Genomic DNA, 18,644 nt, shown 5'->3' on the forward strand with positions numbered 1-18,644 from the left:
TTTTTTTTTTTCTTAATTTTTACAGGGAAATATTGGAGCTAGACATGATATAACGCCCTATAAAGCCTTTATACTGCTCGGCATACAAAGGATAATTTAACCCAAACTTTTATATATAAGAAAGATTCTTATCGTCTCTGTGTTCCTAGTTCGCTAGTAAGGATGTATTTCTAATGCCGAGTTTAAGTACACACAGTCCTGTGTATCTTGCTTTGTTGCTCAGCTCTGTTGCTTGGACCGATGCCCATTTAAACACAAACTCCCATGCAAACTCTTCCTTTTCCATGACAACCCAGTATTCATCAGTACAGCTAAGAATTGTCCCTCTGAGTTTGGCTTGTCTGGATAGCTATAGATATTATTGCAGCCAGTTTTATATCTTCTGAGAAAGAGAGAGAGGAAACAATGCCGCATTGCAAGTGCTTTGATTAAATCGGTAAAAAAATACCACTACAGTTAAAACGCTATAAAACTGAACATTATCCAAAAGTTTATCCAAAAAAATAAATAAATAATAATAATATATATAATATGATAATAATAGTAATAATAATAATAATAATAATAATAATGAAAATAATACAAAGTGCAGGTGTGGTATAATGATTTGTATAAACAGAATTACTGGTTTCTATAAAATTCTTTCACCAATGTAATATCCAAGTTACATGATTGACTTCCACTATTTGCATGCCTGGGAACTATCTGGGTTTGACCCAGAGTCTCCTGGTAAAACCCCTACTTCTTTGGGTCAGGGGATCGGTGTTTGGGGCTTTCCCCACCCGTATGTGCAGCTAGCCTCAACCCTTTACAAAAGAGGTCTGGGTAGCCTACCCTGAGGAGCTTACAGCGCAAAATGGCCGCCAAACATGGATGCCAATAATTAACATAAAATTAGTGCTGTAATGTACCTTTAACATTATTTTTTTCAAATGATTGTTGTTTTTTTCTTTAAAGAGACATTACGTTTTAAAATACCTTTTCTACTTGTATCTTTGTTTTTTTGTGCTTGTGACATCTTTATAAATCACCCCCTATTGGCTGTGTACTGGGGTTGCCATTTCCAGGCAGAACGTTGCTAGCCTTCTTCTTTACTCATTCTCCAAATGGAGAGACACAAATGGCGTGTCTAACAACACCATGGCACAACCGATAGTTTATCCTTAACAACCTCGCCTTCCGGTGAAAAATCACATGACTTAAATACGTTAAGTAATAGTTCTGTAAGTTCTGGGCAATTAAACTATATTGTGTTATGGTGACAGGACTAATTAAATGATTTCCTGTTATGCCATAGCCAATCTTAATAATAAATAGCTGAATTAAATGTCTAAAGATCCTTCCTGTTGGGAAGAGATCAGAGAACAAGGCTACTTAAGGGTACTTAATGGGTTAACTAGCAGCCAATGAAATGGAATACAGATGTAGCAACATGTTTTAAAGAATCTTAAGTATGCCATTTGGGAAATACTTTTTCCCCACACAATTATATCGCAACAATAACCACAAGGTAGTGAAAAAAGAGTGAGAAAGAAGGAGCAAAATAATTCGTATGAGGATTAGGTTTCTATTACCGTATTTGCTCGATTATAAGACGACCCTGATTATAAGACGACCCCCCAAATCTTAATATTAATTTAGGAAAAAAAGAAAAAGCCTGAATATAAGACGACCCTATAGGAAAAAAGTTTTACCAGTAAATTTTAATTCATTTAAACACTTTTTTTAATAAAAGCTATGCTTGAGAAAAATATTTTGGTTTTATTTCCTTCTATTTTCCAACCTGCCTCCTAGTTATGCACATCTGCCCCAGAAGTGCCTTATACCCCCTATATGCCACTGTGCCCCATGATATGCCTTTTAACCCTCTAAATGCCACAGTGCCCCATAATATGCCTTTTAACCCTATATGCCACTGTGCCCCATGATATGCCTTTTAACCCTATATGCCACTCTGGCACTTAGAGGATTAAAAGGCATATTATGGCATATAGGGAGGTTTAAGGCATTTCAGGAGGCAGAGTGGCATTAAAGGGGTTAAAAAGCATTTCACAGAGCACTCTGCCTCCAGAAATGCCTTACACCCCCCATTTAACACTCCCCCTCCCTCTTCCAAACTTACCGGTGCTTCTGAGTTGGGGGGGCGCATAACACAGGAGGATCCAGGTCCCCTGCATCTGAGTCCCCGGTGCTTAGTCCGGGCTGCATGTAGAGCTCCACGCGATATAATCGCGTAGAGCTCTACACGCTGCCCGGACTAAGCACCGGGGACTCAGAAGCACCGGTAAGTTGGAGGGGGCATAACACAGGAGGATGCAGGTCCCCTGCATCCTCCTGTGTTATGCCCCCCCCCCTCCAACTTACCGGTGCTTCTGAGTCCCCGGTGCTTAGTCCGGGCAGCGTGTAGAGCTCTACGCGATTGTATCGTGTAGAGCTCTACGCGATTATATCGCGTGGAGCTCTACATGCAGCCCGGACTAAGCACCGGGGACTCAGATGCACCGGTAAGTTGGGTCGGGGGTTAACACAGGAGGATCCAGGTCCCCTGCATCTGGGTCCCCAGTGCTTAGTCCGGGAAGCGTGTAGAGCTCTACGCGATTGTATCGTGTAGAGCTCTACACGCAGCCCGGACTAAGCACCGGGGACTCAGAAGCACCGGTAAGTTGGGGGGGGGGGGGGGGTTAACACAGGAGGATCCAGGTCCTCTGCATCGCTGCGGGGGATCTGGATCTTAGTCTCATAATCAGACCTATTTGAGGTCTGATTATAAGACGACCCTGATTATAAGACGAGGGGTATTTTTCAGAGCATTTGCTCTGGAAAAAACCTCGTCTTATAATCGAGCAAATACGGTACTTTCCTGTTTTCGGTTTGCCGCTTGTAACCTTCCCTTTTATGATCTGTTTATAATTACGACATACAAAACAACTTCTATCCTTGCGCCTTTTGTGTCGGATGTTCCAAAAAACAACCGTCTGATTTTAATGAACTCTACAGTGCTTATACTGAACACGATAAACTTGTGGTGGGTTCTATTGTTATGGAAGCTTTAACAAGTGACCGACTTTTGTCTGAACCAGGGTCATAAGGTTTTGTTCTCCAATACCAGGGTAAAGGAGCGGATTTACTCTTGTATCCTGCACTCTTCTAATTTTTGGGTTTTACAATCATTGTGTAGCTGCCAACAGTCCTGATTTTGCGGTGACAATTCCAACAGCCTGACCTATATCTATAGCAAGGATCTTTGCAGGCTGGCTCACTTAGGGCACTCCTGCTGCTGCTGCTTCCTAAGCGATCTGGAAAGGGGAGAGGTCAGGCTGAGCTGAGGGGCCTAACAATGCATTATGGAATAATTTGCCTGCATTACATCACACAAGGGACAGGGCTGGTGTATTCAGGCTGAGTGAAGGGCAGTGTACCAGCCACCCCCCTATGCAGGCTGTGGACAAGGTTCATGGCGGAATATATATATATATATATATCATAGAGAGAGAGAGTAAACATTCTACACCCTTTAGGCCCAAAACAAATATAATGATGGATGTTAAAATATACACATATACACTGTCCTCACAAATGCCTGCCCACACACGTTCACGCTTACCTTTACACTTAAACAACCTGGCTTACACTTTCCCTTGCACCCACTGACATATTTGCCCTACCTTTCAAAACACAAACACACTCCCTCTCTCCCCTTTCTAATTATCTCTTCACTCCCACCCCAGCACTTTCATATAATTTATTTTTTATCTCTTTTCTTTGGCCTCCCTTTCTCATTATCTCTTCCTTCTCTTTACCTTTCTTCCCCTTTCTCTTTACCTCATTATTTTCTCCCTACCTGCCCTCTTCTTTCTTTTCACCTATCCCCTTTCTCTTTTCCGCTTCTCTGTTTCTCCGTAGGTTTCCCTTTTCCTCCCTACTTCTCTTTTTTCTCTCTATCTCTCCCCATTCTCATTATCTCTTTCTTTTATCCTACAGACCTCTGTTTACTGCTCCCTCGTGGTGATTGCTCCTTAAGTGTTGAGCTCCCTTTATTTTTGGGCCATCCATGATGTCCCCAGCTGGCCCTGCTCCTTCAGGACTGGGCAGTGCAGTCCGCCTCTGGAGAAAGTCAGCAGGTTGGCGGACACCACAAATTGTGGTGGCGGGCCACTGGTGTCCGTATACCTTGACAACCCCTGAGCCAAAAATATGTACTATGCAACACAAGTTTTTTTCAAATATATATTTAAATTCAGTTTGGAGGAGACTTTATCTTTATGTGTTTTAGCTAAACAGTCTAAAGCCTAAAGCCATGTATAATGTGAACATTTTATAAAATCTGGAAACTGTAATTGATTGGCGGATATGATTAAAATTTGTTTAGAAATTAAAAAGATGTACATTTAAGTATATTCAGGTATTAGCGTATTTGCTCGATTATAAGACGACCCTGATTATAAGACGACGCCCCAAAATCTAAATATTAGTTTAGGAAAAAAAACGAAAAGCCTGAATATAAGACTACCCTATAAGAAAAAAAGTTTTACTAGTAAATATTAATTCATGTAAAAAAATTTTCATATTTAATAAAAGCTATGATTGAGAAAAATATATATATTTTTTATTTCCTTTTATTTGCCAACCTGCCCCCCCAGTTATGCACATCTGCCCCAGGGTTGCCACTCTTCCCCCAGAAATGCCTTATACCCCCTATTTGCCACTCTGCCCCATGATGTGCCTTTTAACCCTCTTTTTGCCACTCTGCCTCCAGAAATGTCTTATACCCTCCTATATGCCACTCTGCCCCATGATATGCCTTTTAACCCCCTATATGCCAGAGTGGCATACAGGGGGTTAAAAGGCATATCATGGGGCAGAGTGGCATATAGGGGGTTAAAAGGCATTTCTGGAGGTATATATATATAAAACTGCTAACAGCAATCACACTCCTATCAAGCCAAGGCAGCAAGTACATGCTGGAACCTGGGGATGATAGGAGTGTGAGAACAGCCTCCCTATGCCATGCTACCACCACCCCCCCCTTACACATCCATGCTATCACACACACACTCATTCACAAACATTTAAATACTCATTCATTCCATTAATCACACATACTTGCTCAAAAACCCTCCCCCACCCCCTTACCTGAACTGCAGATCTCTCACTCGAAGACCTCTGCAGGGGCCCGGCTGTGACACTCTGCTAGCTTCCTGTTCTCCTGCTGCTCCCGACCAAAGCACCAGTAAGCAGGCCCCAGCGGACATTTTTTGAGGTCTGATTAGAAGACGACCTCAATTATAAGACGAGGGGTATTTTTCAGAGCATTTGCTCTGAAAAAAACCTTGTCTTATAATCGAGCAAATACGGTATTTTGGGAATGACTTATGCCACCCAAGTAACTGAGTCAACAATGAGCTAGGAAAGTTTCCAAGTGTGGATTTTGCTTATTTGCATGCAACATTAATGAATGCAAATTCCAGTTTCTAAGCAAGTGATGAAGGGTAACGTAGCCACAATCTGTCCGATTTAAATCATGTTTGATCACGTCCTGGGCTCAGTTGTAAAAGGGTGAAGTTTCTACAGCAACTTCCTAATTCATACAAATCTGCCCATTACAGAGACTCCAAACCTCTACAAAATCACAATTAACACAACACATAAACAAATACATAAAACATCTAAAATATTGTGCCGTTTTCTTGCTTAATATGATGTTTTCGGACAGCTGCACATTAGTCATTTCTAGCTTTAGTTATCTTATCATTCTAGTAGACAAACACCCTGGCTGCTTATTCTACTTGTGGCCTTCTCATCTAGATTGACACTCTGGCTAATAAAATGGAAGGATGGACTACACTAGGGGAGAACTAGTACCCTCTGGCCTTGGCAGGTAAAACCAAGTGGCCCCATCAGCCCCCCCAGGTAACATACACAAGAGCACACATATTTATACTCGCACATACAAACTCATGCTAACATGCTCACTCTTACTAACATACAGTAGTGGGTTTTAAATATCAGGGTGTAATAACAGTCATCTGTTCCTTAGTAGGTCAAAAACTTAGGTCAATACAACCTCAGATCATCAACAAAATGTGTGTTTCATCTGAAGTTGTACTTACCTAGTCCAAGCCAAACTGGACATTTTGAAAGAATTTTTTAAGCCATTAAAAATGAGCTCAGTGTAGTGATTGAGCATCCAAAATATTACGACTGACAGCCTCCTGGTCTGCAGAGAGTGGATTATCTTTTCATGCGCTTTATTACAAAAGCACTCAAAGTAGTTTTATATAGATTACTCAGTATTATTACATTTTAAAGGCTAAAAATAACTACTCAATGGGCCAGCTAAACGGGCGATCACTGAATGACTGTCGGTGACGGATAGCTGTCTGCAGCGAAACAGCAACAGTAGTTCCGAGAAAGCAGCCTGTAATGTCTAAAAACAACTAGTTTCTTTGAAAGAAGCCAAAGCACTTTTTAAAAGTAAAGTAGCTTTTGAAATGCTTTTGTGTTTGCTTCTCAACGTGACCGCTGCCGATTGATTCAAAATCATTCTCAAAAATGCCTGGTCAACGTTTTTTTTCTTCTCTCACCCCACTTTGGGGTTTACCCTCCGTGCAATTTAGGAAAACTTCCCTCGGAGCTTTGTGTCAAGCCTAAAGGGAAAAGGGTGTGAAGCCTTGAAATCTGAACTTTGGTTATGCTACATTGTTATAGGTAATTGTGCGCTATCTGATTAGAGGCAGACACGCAATATATGATTTATATTTTTGGGAACTAATATAAAAATACATAAACCTCAGAGTCAAATAAAAGAATGGGTTACATTGTTCTTCATTAGGCGCCGCGTTCCTCCCAGATTTTGTAATAGAACAGCTTTTCTCTATAGTGCACCGCTTTTACCTACCATCAGGAAATTGGCATTATACATTGTTTCTCTACTTTATATAACGCGGCAACGTCGGTATCACCTGGCTTTGGCTGTCAGCAGAGTCTGGTACAATATATACTATGAGATGTAATACACATGTGTGTAAAATATGATGTATGATGCAGGGGGGGTGTTGGTTGGGACATAAATCCTCCCATCCCTCTTTTTTCCTTGGGTGGACCTTTTTTTAAGAAGCGTAGAATGTTGTCACAGTGTTCTACAGCTCTAAAAGTCACAATTATATTTATGTATATCCAAAAGAAGAAGTGCTGAATAACAAATAAATCAATAAATGCTGGGATCACCCGTTAAACTCGATACCAAAATAAAAGAAATGAGTTTGAGAAACTCTTTTCAAAACTCTTTTTCTCTTCTTTAGTTTTGGTATATTTATTCACATATATATATATATTTATATTAAATAAATTATTCATGTTCTAAATCCCCTAGGTAACTGTGTAATTAACTATCTATGACCAAAGTTCTTATATTCTTATAAATGCTTCCAAAATGAAAAAAAGCACTTATACCAAAGGTTGCACCCCTGCTGCAGAAGCTGCCATCATCCTCCGTGGTCCAAAATTCGCTGCCAATCAGTGGCAGGAAAGTTATTCCATTGAAATCAATGGCAGGGCTTGCAGCGCATGTGCATGGGGGTCTGTATAGACTGGTGGTGTGTATATCTCCTGCACTGACAATAGCTGAGGGGGCAGGGGAAAGGGGAACATGGATATAGGAGCATTCTGTAGAACCCCCCCCATGCCTTTGCAAAAAAGGACATCACAAAAATGTAAAGGGACCACTCAGATTTGAGTGCCTGTTTAAAACTGTGTGATGATGTGAGTCTAAAGAATATTCTCTAAAGTACACTGCCACTTTAGAGAATATTCCTGAAAATGAGAGACATTTTTGTATATATGTATAAGAAACACCAAAAAGTGGATACAGTGTTTGCCTTCAGAGAATGAAGTCTGAATCAGAGGTCCATGCCAATTACTGGTACGAAACAGTTGTAAAAACATGAATATGAGAACAAGGCCATAGTGTTTATCTTCCTTGTCGAATAATAACAGCGAAGTTATGCCTCTTTTAGAAAAAAAAAGCAGCAATAATTTTAAACATTTTATGGAGCGGTGACATCTCTCCAGAACATTTCCAGTCTCCAGTATTAGTTCCCACAGACTCCCACACACTTTGAGATTGTGGAGCTGTTTCCGAGATGCTCACATCGTGTATAGTGTAGAGAGAAGAGGGGGCTGAGGTTCTGGCTGTACCCTGTTATATACAGTAGTACAGAACTCTTTGATAGTCTAATGGATGAAGAACGTTAAGACCTGTATGGCAGGCCTTGACCGTGAAAGCTCGAGAAAGGCACACTTTGCAGCATTTTGCCCTTGAATCAATTAAAAGACTTGTGTTAAGAGGTTTGGATAGTGAAAAGGAGGTATGTAGTTGGACCTAGAAATGGGTAGGAAGATAAATGAGTGCGGGATGAGTGTGGTGACCAACGCACCTCACCTGAAGAGCTTGGGGTAAGGGGAGGTCATCTCCAGATCATCGTGATGTGTCCATGTGGGAGCTGCAATGGGGATCTCTGCTGTAGGGGTGATCAGAGGATTGACCTAATCAGCTCTTGATCCCCCTTCTTTTCACAAAAGCAAGAGAATGGGGCAGCGAAGTGGGATGGTGCCAGAAAATGTGGTCACTTTAACACATTATTACCAGATGTCGTCTTTCACAGTTTAAAAAATGCACAACGTAGGGCATCAGTGATTTTAAAACAACCCAACAATGTGCACTTTCTATAAGCATGACAGAGGACATGGACTCTGAACACTGGAGTAACCATGTACCATACGCTAAAAGGTCCCCGGTATCTATCTGAAGGATACAGTCTCTCTGGCACTTAATTACTAAACATGTTGTACAATGAAACATCTATATTAGAGCTGGTCTATAGTATTTTTTCAATATAATACTCCCCCCCCCCCCAAAAAAAAAGCAAGCGTGAAATACAGCTTTTGCCTTCAACACTGGCACAACTGAGAGGCAGACAAATCCGGCTATACAATAAAATGTTTGAGGTTTTATAAGCACCCGTTTTGGAAGGGCTTGAAATCAAATGTTTTCCAGGCTTCTCGATCCAGCAAAGCAATTAAGAGCAAATTTACATGATGTCAATAAACTATTCACTTTTGTGCTCACTCCGGGATTTATATTCCTCTCTCTCGCAGTTTGCAGCCACTGAACTCGAAACATAAGCGCCATATTGTTAAATGCTGAAATTTTGTTTTTACAGACCAGGGATTTCCCAAATATCTAATTATTTCTGCCTCCTCCATAACAAAATATGGCATTATTGAAGAAAGACGGCTCATATCCATCTAGTAAATAATGGAAAGTCGGCACCAACAGTGCAGAAAAAGCTTATATAAACATATATGCATATATAATGGCAGTATATAAATAATAAACAATAAATAATAATATATTATGAATATATATATATATATATATATATTATATATAATATAGTAATATATATATAGTAATATATAATATTGAATATAATATTTAATATATACATATAATGTATATATATATATAACTATTATTATTATTATTATTTATATGTTTTTATATTATGTAGAGTTTTTGGATACTATTACTAGAAGGCTAATAACATGTTAGAAGAGGTTTGTGAAGGATGCACATGCAACCAGGGGCGTCCAACATGCGGCCCGCGGGACCTTGAGGTGTGGCCCGCGTGAGATCGGCAGCCAAGATCACAAGAGCCCTGCTGCTTACTTGTGGGAGGTCTTATTGTCCTGCACAGAGGAAGCGGGAGGCCGCGCCCCCTGCTGAAGTCTGTGAGCGGCATCGAGTGCAGGTAAGGGGGTGGGGGAGAGTGTTTGAATGAGTATGCCTGATTGAGGGAACGAATCTGTGAATGAATGAATTTGTGTGTGTGTGTGTGTGAGAGCATGGATGTGTAAGTGCTGGAATCTAGGCATGATGGGACTGTGATTGCTGTTAGCAATCACACTCCTATCATGCCAAGTCAGCCAGTACATGCTGAAACCTGGCTAGCTGCCCCCTTGTGTATTGATGCTGCCAGCAGTATGGGGTCTGCACATCACTTACAGCCACCCTGTACCAGCATGTACTGGCTGACTTGGGATGATAGGAGTGTGATTGCTAACTGCTAACAGCAATCTGCTAACAGCAGTCACAGTCCCATCATGCCTAGGTTCCAGCATTTACTGGTTGCCTGGTAGAAAAAAGAGTGTGTTTGCTGTTAGCAATCACACTCCTATCATGCCAAGTCATATTGTTGATTTTTCTTTTGTCCAATTGTGGTGTTACTTTTAACAAAAGTGTGGTTAACACACTAATATTGGACAAAAAAAATACAATAACCATTAATTTATATATGATTGTTGACAGCAATCACACGCCTATCATGCCCAGCCACCCAGGTTTTGTGTCGTTTACTTTATTTTAATCTGCATATTTTATTAAAGGCTATATTTTCTCACAGTGAAAAATGAGTGCGGCCCTTGCACGTATACAATTCTGATGAAGTGGCCCACTGCAGAAAAAACTTGGACACCCCTGCGACTAAACCTTCTCCTCCACAGCCCAACTCCCTATAAAGCTACAAGGCCATTATTAATAATATAAAATATCACATGTCCTCTACATTTGTAGCCAAATAGTAACTTCTAAGATGCTAAGCATGTTGACACTTTGTTTTCTTGTAATGGAAACCACTTCTTTTTGCAACAGTGACGGTAACGCAATGGACCGATCTCATTTACACTATTCATGGGTTCGAAGGAAAGTGCATAAAGTGTTCCATTTTCCTGACAGTCTATTACTTTGTGAGCTCACCGGAAGGTCCATGCCTAAAATCAGTCATCACTACATCACGCGGCACGATTCAGACGTCTTACATCAGAGACAACCCTGTACGAATCATAAGCTCGGAACGATGACTCAAGGTGGATCAGACAAAACCAATGATTATAAGATTAAGAGACACATTTTATTCCATTAAAGCATATAATAGAACAGAGACCTGTTAAGACGTCTTTCTATAGCGGTTAAAGGTTCTGTTCCACTTATTCAAGAATATAAAGTTCAGCAGAGCTGTCGTTTCATTCTTTTCTCTGAATGTTTATCACATAAAAACAGCACAACGGATTTGAAGCTGTCTTTTCAGTTTCTATGGTAACAACCTATCTGACCTGTTTTGTGTCACATGACAATTAAGTTTTCCCAGCAAAAATTGTTAATAAAACCAAACTTTTCCTTTAATTTATTAAAATGTAAGGGTTAGGTCATTACACAGTATTGGAAATGTATTAGATAGATACCCTATAAGTTAACTGACTTATAGGTCTGGCCATTATATGCACTTTCATGGGTACGATAGCTGAGTGTCCACCTTACATTATCATTTCTCCCCAGTGCATTTGCCTAGTTCCCTGCCTCCAGCTCCTTGGCTTGCAGAAGATGTATTTGGCCACTAAGCATACATAGTATACTCCATCCAGCCGGCTACAGCATTGGCTTACATGGGAGCCCCAGGGGACTAATGATACCAACTGCATACAAAAGTGGTTCGAAAACCAGACCATGGAAGGGGGCTTCAGTGCATAGTAACACATTAACATAGTCATTTAGGTTGAAAAAAGTCCATCAAGTTAAATCTCCCTGTTGATCCAGAAGAAGAACCCCCCCCTCCATTGAAGCAATTTCCAACTGTGCCTCAAAAAAAGGGAAAAAATAATTCTTGGCTCCAAAACGGCATTTGATCAACAACAAACTATAACCCATCGAGTCCTTCGAAACAATTATATCCCTGTATAGCCTTCTTTGCTGAAAAGTCATCCATCCCATATTTAAAGGCATCTGTTAAACCTGATAGCACAACGTCTGTGGTTAATGAATCTCACATCTTTATGTCCATTTATTGTAATTAACCCTTTTTTGCTGCTTTAATTAAAAATGATGACTAGATGAACCCTTGTTCTTTGTACAGTCCTACTAACGAACACGTCATCAAAGAGCGGGTGGCATTGTACCCGTATGTATAAATATAATGATATCTTATACCCTCTAAAACACCTTTTTTTTAATAATATAAACAGTACCTTAATAACCATTTTTCATCAAAACGTCCAACAACCTTCATGGCTTTCATGCCATATACTTCAATATTTCCTTCTCCACCTTAACGCTGTATTATGAACGTGTATTGAGACTGCATGTTATTATAGGACGTATATTATCCTATTCACACTGTAACTTGGTGATAGACACTTTCTGTTTCTCCATCCGGGTCCCTACAATTTGTATATTAAACTTTCCCCTATACTGGTCTGCGCAATACTTAATAAACAAAGTATATATAGAATCATTATTATTATTTATTGTTTTATATAGCGCCATCATATTCCGCAACGCTGTACAAATATACACAAAAAAAGGAGCGAAAAACACATTGATAACAGACATTAACGAAAAATTGTAAAGCTTGCAAGAGCAGCTAGGCCCTCGCCTCCTTCTGTACAGGCCTGGACTGGCCATCTGGCACACCGGGCAATGGGTGCTGGGCCAAAAAGTCACACGTTCACCCGATCTGCCGCTCCAGTGACCAGCAGCTTTAAATGCTCGGCCGCATGCCACATGAACATAAGAACACAGCCATCCATAAATACTCAGAGCCACTGAAAATGGTAGGGTATTTAACCACAATTTTCCCATTTTAATTTTTTAGTGGAATATAAATGCTGCATATAAAATTGAAGACACTTTGACAGCGAGGGGTCATCTAGCTTTCGTTAAATCAGTAAAACATTTCCTTATATTTCAGGATATTGTCTTCATCTGAACCAAATATAAAAATAATTATTATACGCATGTATTGATTAATAAATGTGTTGTACTTACAGCAATGAGAGCTGAGTTCCTCTGGTCGAGTCCGTTAGTTGTTTGCTGTTCCCCACCGGGCTCCTTGCTGGCGTTAGTTAAAATGTGTTGGTGTTGTTGCTGGGCATGGTAGTCGGGCAGAGGAGTGCTCTTGCTGTGTTTGTTACTTTTCCTGCTGCCCTGGCCATGTTGCACAAGGGTCAGAAGCTGTAATGTGCTTTCTCTCTCTTTATCCGAACTCTCCGCTCTACTCCGCTCGTACCGCCCCTGGCAATTTCGGTGATGATCGCGACATGCGGCTATCCGGGCTCGTAAGCGTTCGACAATGGCGCTGTGAACACGTGGTGCTACTGCCCCTCCTCCGAGGAGCCCACCTGCTCCCATGCCTATGCCAAGGCTCCCAGGCGTAGGTTGAAGGGGAGCTGTCTCCCCCATGTTTCCCTTGCTGTACGGCGGCACCTTTTCCAATAGATGCTGGCTCTGGTTATTATCAGTTTCACTGCCACATAGAGGAAGGCAATATGAGAAGATTGCTAAAGAAAAGGAAAAAAAAAGAAAACAAAATAACAAAAAAAGACAATTTTCCTTCAAACAAAAATCAAACAACAAAAAAGCGTTCCAACAACTTCCAACAACTCTTAAAACGGCTAAACAGACAGACATTTACTATTCTCCGTCTGTGGATTAACCCTTTCTCTACACACATGATGTGTTTACTTCCCTCACACTAAACAAACATACTGCAACTTTGTAAACAAGGTAAACTTTGTTTTTGTCCTACTTGTACCAGTATAATGTTTTTTTTTCTCTCCATAAATTAACTTGTAACAAATTATTTCATTCATTGGGTTAACCATGCAAAAACATATTGCTAATAAAATGATTATTAGTAGAAGTAATACAATTCATATGGCATTACTTTTAGTATTATTAGCTCTATTAGCATTGTGATTATTCATTGGGTTAGCCCTCCAAGAACATCTTGTCAACTTGCATCTAAAAATTATTATTAGTAGAAGTAATACAATAATAATTACATGAGTATTGTTATTACTAGAATTATTATTATTATTAATATAATGGGTTATCCATGATCTTTTTGTTAATTTGTAATACAAACAATAGACTATGATGATGATGATGATGATGATTATAACAACAGCAAATCAACATCTTGAAGAAGTATAATTATTATTAGGCAGATTTCTAAAAGACTCAGATAACTCAGAATTCCCAAGCAACCCTCCCCTCCCCTTACCTTATGGCAGTTCTTCTGACTGTATCACCAAATGGGGGGAAAAAACCTCTTCTCCAGCAGAAAAAAAGTAGCAAAGAAACTTTCCAGTAGCTTTTAGATGTGTCCTCTGTGATACATGAGCATTTCACATCCACAGCATGTTAAGTTGTTGCCAGCCCTGCATTACTGAGGCACAGAATGTAAAGGTTCCAGACATGAAGCACAGAATTAGTTGCTGTTTTGCTGACTTTGTGTTGACTGTTGTAAGCTGTGCTGATACTAGCTGTACCCTGCACACAAGCAGGCATTGTGTGTGTGTGTCTGGGTGAATACACATTCTTCAGGGGCTCTGCTGGATGAGTTGGGCAACTACACTTACTAATGATGAATTGCAGCACATTAGGAGTGAGGCAGAAGAGCCCCCTGCTGGACAGTTTGGAGAATGCATCCTATACATTAAAAGCTTTCGAGCAAAATGAAAATGTCATAACTGGTGTAACATATAAAAAAACCACTTACCCGCTATAGGGATTTATTCACTAAATATTGCATGTGATGGAAATAGTAAAAGGACTAATCTGCATTTTTATAGACATGATACATTGTGAAAAAATAGCATTGAAATTACATTTATTTTCAGTCCCTAAGTTACTGTGTTAGTAAAACCACAATTTACTAGAAAACACAAAATTATACAAAATATATTATAAAAAGTATAATGCGAAGCCTCTATTTACTTCAGTTGTTATTGTTAATATTACTTATATAGTAAAAATTTCTCTGTGCTGTGCATCACATAACAATTTGGACAGAAACAAAAGGTGAGGCTGCCTCAGAGAGAAACACAGAACATAGAATTTGACGGCAAATAAGAACCATTTAGACCACCTAGTTTACCAGTTTGTTAGATTCGGGATAGCCTTATGCCTATCCCATGCATATTTAAATTCCCTCACCATATCCCTTTAAGTATTTGTATTATTATTTATTGTTTTATTAAGCATCACCATATTCCACAGCGCTGTAGAATGAGTAAACATGACATAACAAGTAGTAAATAACATAACAATTCAACTTACAGAAACGCAAGGTAAGGAGGGCCTTAACTCAAATGAGCTTACAATATAGAAATGTTTCTATCACATCGCCCCTCTCTCTCTCTCTTCTTTTATCTATACATACTGATTTAAAAAAATAGTCTTTCCTGATCATTTTTATCTTGGAAATCATTCACCATTTTGTTAACCCTCATCTATGTGAGTACTCAAGCTAAGGCCTGACCAAAGATCCCAGAAATAACTACTCATAAGTCCTCTTCCATTGTCACTGACAGAACTGTGTCCCTAATGCTATATGCTGCCTGGGATTTTTATTTCCCAAGTCCATTATTTTACATTTATCAACATTAAACTGCAGCTGTCACACTCTCGAGTGACAAAGAGGATCTGGGGAAAGAAATTGAGCATGGGAAGATGCTGGTAGGGTTGTTGTTCCCACTGGCCAGGATATTCTTTAATTTGCTTGTATAGCTAAAGCCGAGTGAATACACAACTTACAATATTTATTATAATTAGTCTTAATTACTTATTTCTAATGAAAAAAATGAATGCTCGGAATTCTCTTTGCGAGCAGATCTGGTTTCTTTGGATATCTTGAGGATATCCTCCTAAGTACCTCGCATTCTTTCGCTTTGCCTGGGACAGTCCTGATTCTTGTGCACTGTCCTACAAAACAGCCCCACTAGTGCACATTTACAGGCAGAAGGGATCATGGGTCGGTCTGGAAGATCCTCTGATATCCCCTGACCAGCCCAGGGAGCTGTAAAATCGATTGAGGTCTGTGCTGTTGGAGTACAGGTCTTCACTGGAGCTCTCATGTTTCCACTTCATGATATAGTGAAGCCATGTATGGGAATATGACATCACACCCTGTCGTTCTGCTTCACTAGATCATGGGGGTAAGGCATTGTAGGTAGAGTGCACTTCCCTGACCATGTCTCTTGTTGTGCCCTACCTCTCGCTCTGGCCCCACATACCTCTAGCCACACACCCTAATGATTAGTGCTTGTTAAAAAAAAAAACCAAAAAAAAAAACAAACGGCTGCAGAAAATACTTTTGTCACAAACATTCTTATACGTCATGTGTCTGTTACCCCAGTGGGTGGAAATACGGTGGTTTTCTCCTCTTTGACACTTGTAAGAGCTTATATGGTAGTCTATCTTAGAAGCAGATGAAAATATTTCTAAATGTTTCTAAAGTAACCCCCATCGGAGTTTTTTTCCCCTCAGTCCTCAAGTGGCCTTGGGTTTCTGTAATGACCAAATCACGCGGAAATTGGTATTTCCACTGGAAGACTAGGGTCTCAGGTGTGGCCCAGTTTAACGATTGTAAAGGTATCTTTGCAAATAAGCATGACCCTGTTTTCTTTTATTGTGCATGGATGTTATCATGCTTAATTACATTGGCAGAGACAGGCTTGAACTACAGTTTCTTTATCATTATGATGTTGGATTACATTCTAATTAAATTGGCCCTTGGAGAATGCCGCTCTGCTTCCCTTTTCTATATTTTTCAAGTTCACAAGCAGGAGAACATTGTGAACTATCATCACGTTTAAATACATCTTATTGTAGCCTCTTACTCCCTGGTAGAAATTCTTGTCAGTATAGTAAGTGATATCATGAATCCGATGCCAACTTTTCAGAGCATTGTGCAGTACAGAGTTGTTTCTTTTCTAATGTAACCCTGAGACCCCAGTTACCATAGAAACAGGCTTCCAGGTCATAGAGTGTACCCTGGAGGACTGGACATGACTTTCAGCCAATAGGAAGTGAATGGGTCTTTTTCCGATGCTGTTTTGTGGGAGTTGGTAGGAAGATGAGGAGCCGGAGAATAGTGTAGCTGCTGGTGGTGGTAGAAAGAACGTGTGAGTTGTCTCTGCCAGAAGACACAGCAAGAGATTTCTGTATCTTCTCTGCTGCTGCTGCTGAGGGTTCCACAAGCGTCTGCTACCAAAAGCTGCTCCTGATTCCTGCACCGGGCTGCCATGTGGCTGGAGGTTTACGTGCTGCAGTGAGCTTAAGTGGTTCCAGTTGGATGCTGTTTGAATCCTTTTCTGAGGAGCAATAAAGCCAGCCTGTGAGATCTAAACCTACCAAACCAGGCCAGATCCACCAGTCAAAGAAAGCTACTCGGAATTATTTACATGCCAGACCCTGTGTAAAAGGACAGGTACAGCACAGGTAGCCCAACTAAAAGCACCAATTCCACCATTATCCACTTCAGGGGTAGCACGACCTCCATCAAGGGTCCCAACATCTATGTGCACCAATGTTACCCCAGGAAACGGAAAATAAATTAGGTGGGTTCCTAATCACTTGGGGAGGGAGGTGATGCGGATAGGGGGTTTAGCAACATAGTTGTTGGTTTGTTGTATACCTCTGATATTATTGAAATGTTCTCGATGTTCTAAACGAATACAGGTCACACACTTTTTTCAGGAAGCTTTACATTATAGCATCTGATACATGTGCCCCACTACTCTAATACCCTGGGGTATTTCTAGGTGGAGGCTCTGCCAAACTACTATCTCTCAACTGTGCAGTGGCCAGGGTATACAGACCCTCTGGGATGTGAGGCCCAAAGAAAAAGCTGTTACATAAAAATGATTTAAAGATATTTACATACTGGCTGGAGCCAAATAACCTCTAACGTAATATTTTGTACAAGTTGCAAAGGCACCCTGCTATATGCTGGATTTTACTTGTTGAAATGGATCTGTCAAATTTGAAGATTTGTTTTGAGTTTAGAAACAATGTAACATTTTTGGAAATATAATGTTATTGCAGATATTTTAACTTAACCCTTTCAGGGCTGGGGGTCGTGATTCATTTTTCCACCGGGAAGGTAAACAGCACTCGGATTACGTAAAATCATTCAACTCTTGTGGTAATACTGTAAATATCTTATTCTAAATCCCGGAGGGTTCCTTTACAATCTGTTTTGTTACAAATACATGGTAATTTATTCACTCAAAATCCTTCTTACAGACTCAAAGCTAAAATGGACTTGAAACCTTGTAAGATGTTTTACTTTACAGACAGGGTGGTAGAGATAGAGCCATCCTGGATCTATGATGAGACTAAGGGCTCGTTGAGTCTTCACAGTAGGGGGGGAAAAAAGGCAGAATAGATGGGCCAACAAATTTTATGTGTCTATGTAAAATGTTGGAGCCCAACATTAGATTAAAGAACCAAGTTACCCAGTCCTGCTCTAACACGATATGCTAGATGTTTTTTTTAGTTAAAATACTTTAAAGCATACTGAAATGATTATTAATAGCATTATATCTATTTACTGGGCAGGGTTTAATTAAAAAAGTGACTAATATGAGCATTTAAGAAGTTAATGAAGAGTAGGATTTAATAATGATCGCTCTTCAGTAAAATTGGCCCGCTTTCCTTAGTTCTCCGAGTCATTACTCGTGAAACTGTAAAATGTTAATTACCAGATTTTAAGGTGCTGTTCTACTTAGACAAAACATTCATT

The 18,644-nt window shown here is 40.0% G+C and overlaps 1 protein-coding gene across 1 annotated transcript in view; it reads right to left on the reverse strand.

The window, feature by feature from the left end:
* The window catches only part of LOC149288807 (mastermind-like protein 2), a 74,070-nt gene extending 60,776 nt beyond the window's left edge, over window positions 1-13,294 (reverse strand). The window contains exon 1 of the mRNA XM_089491157.1: window positions 12,881-13,294. Within this exon, the coding sequence (XP_089347283.1) occupies window positions 12,881-13,294 (414 nt within the window). The remainder of the gene's footprint in view (window positions 1-12,880) is intronic.
* Window positions 13,295-18,644: the final 5,350 nt, after the last annotated feature.

The sequence above is a fragment of the Sceloporus occidentalis genome, unplaced genomic scaffold, assembly GCF_023333645.1.
Source record: "Sceloporus occidentalis isolate IW3139 unplaced genomic scaffold, rSceOcc1.0.p SCAF_49, whole genome shotgun sequence".
NCBI lineage: Eukaryota > Metazoa > Chordata > Lepidosauria > Squamata > Phrynosomatidae > Sceloporus > Sceloporus occidentalis.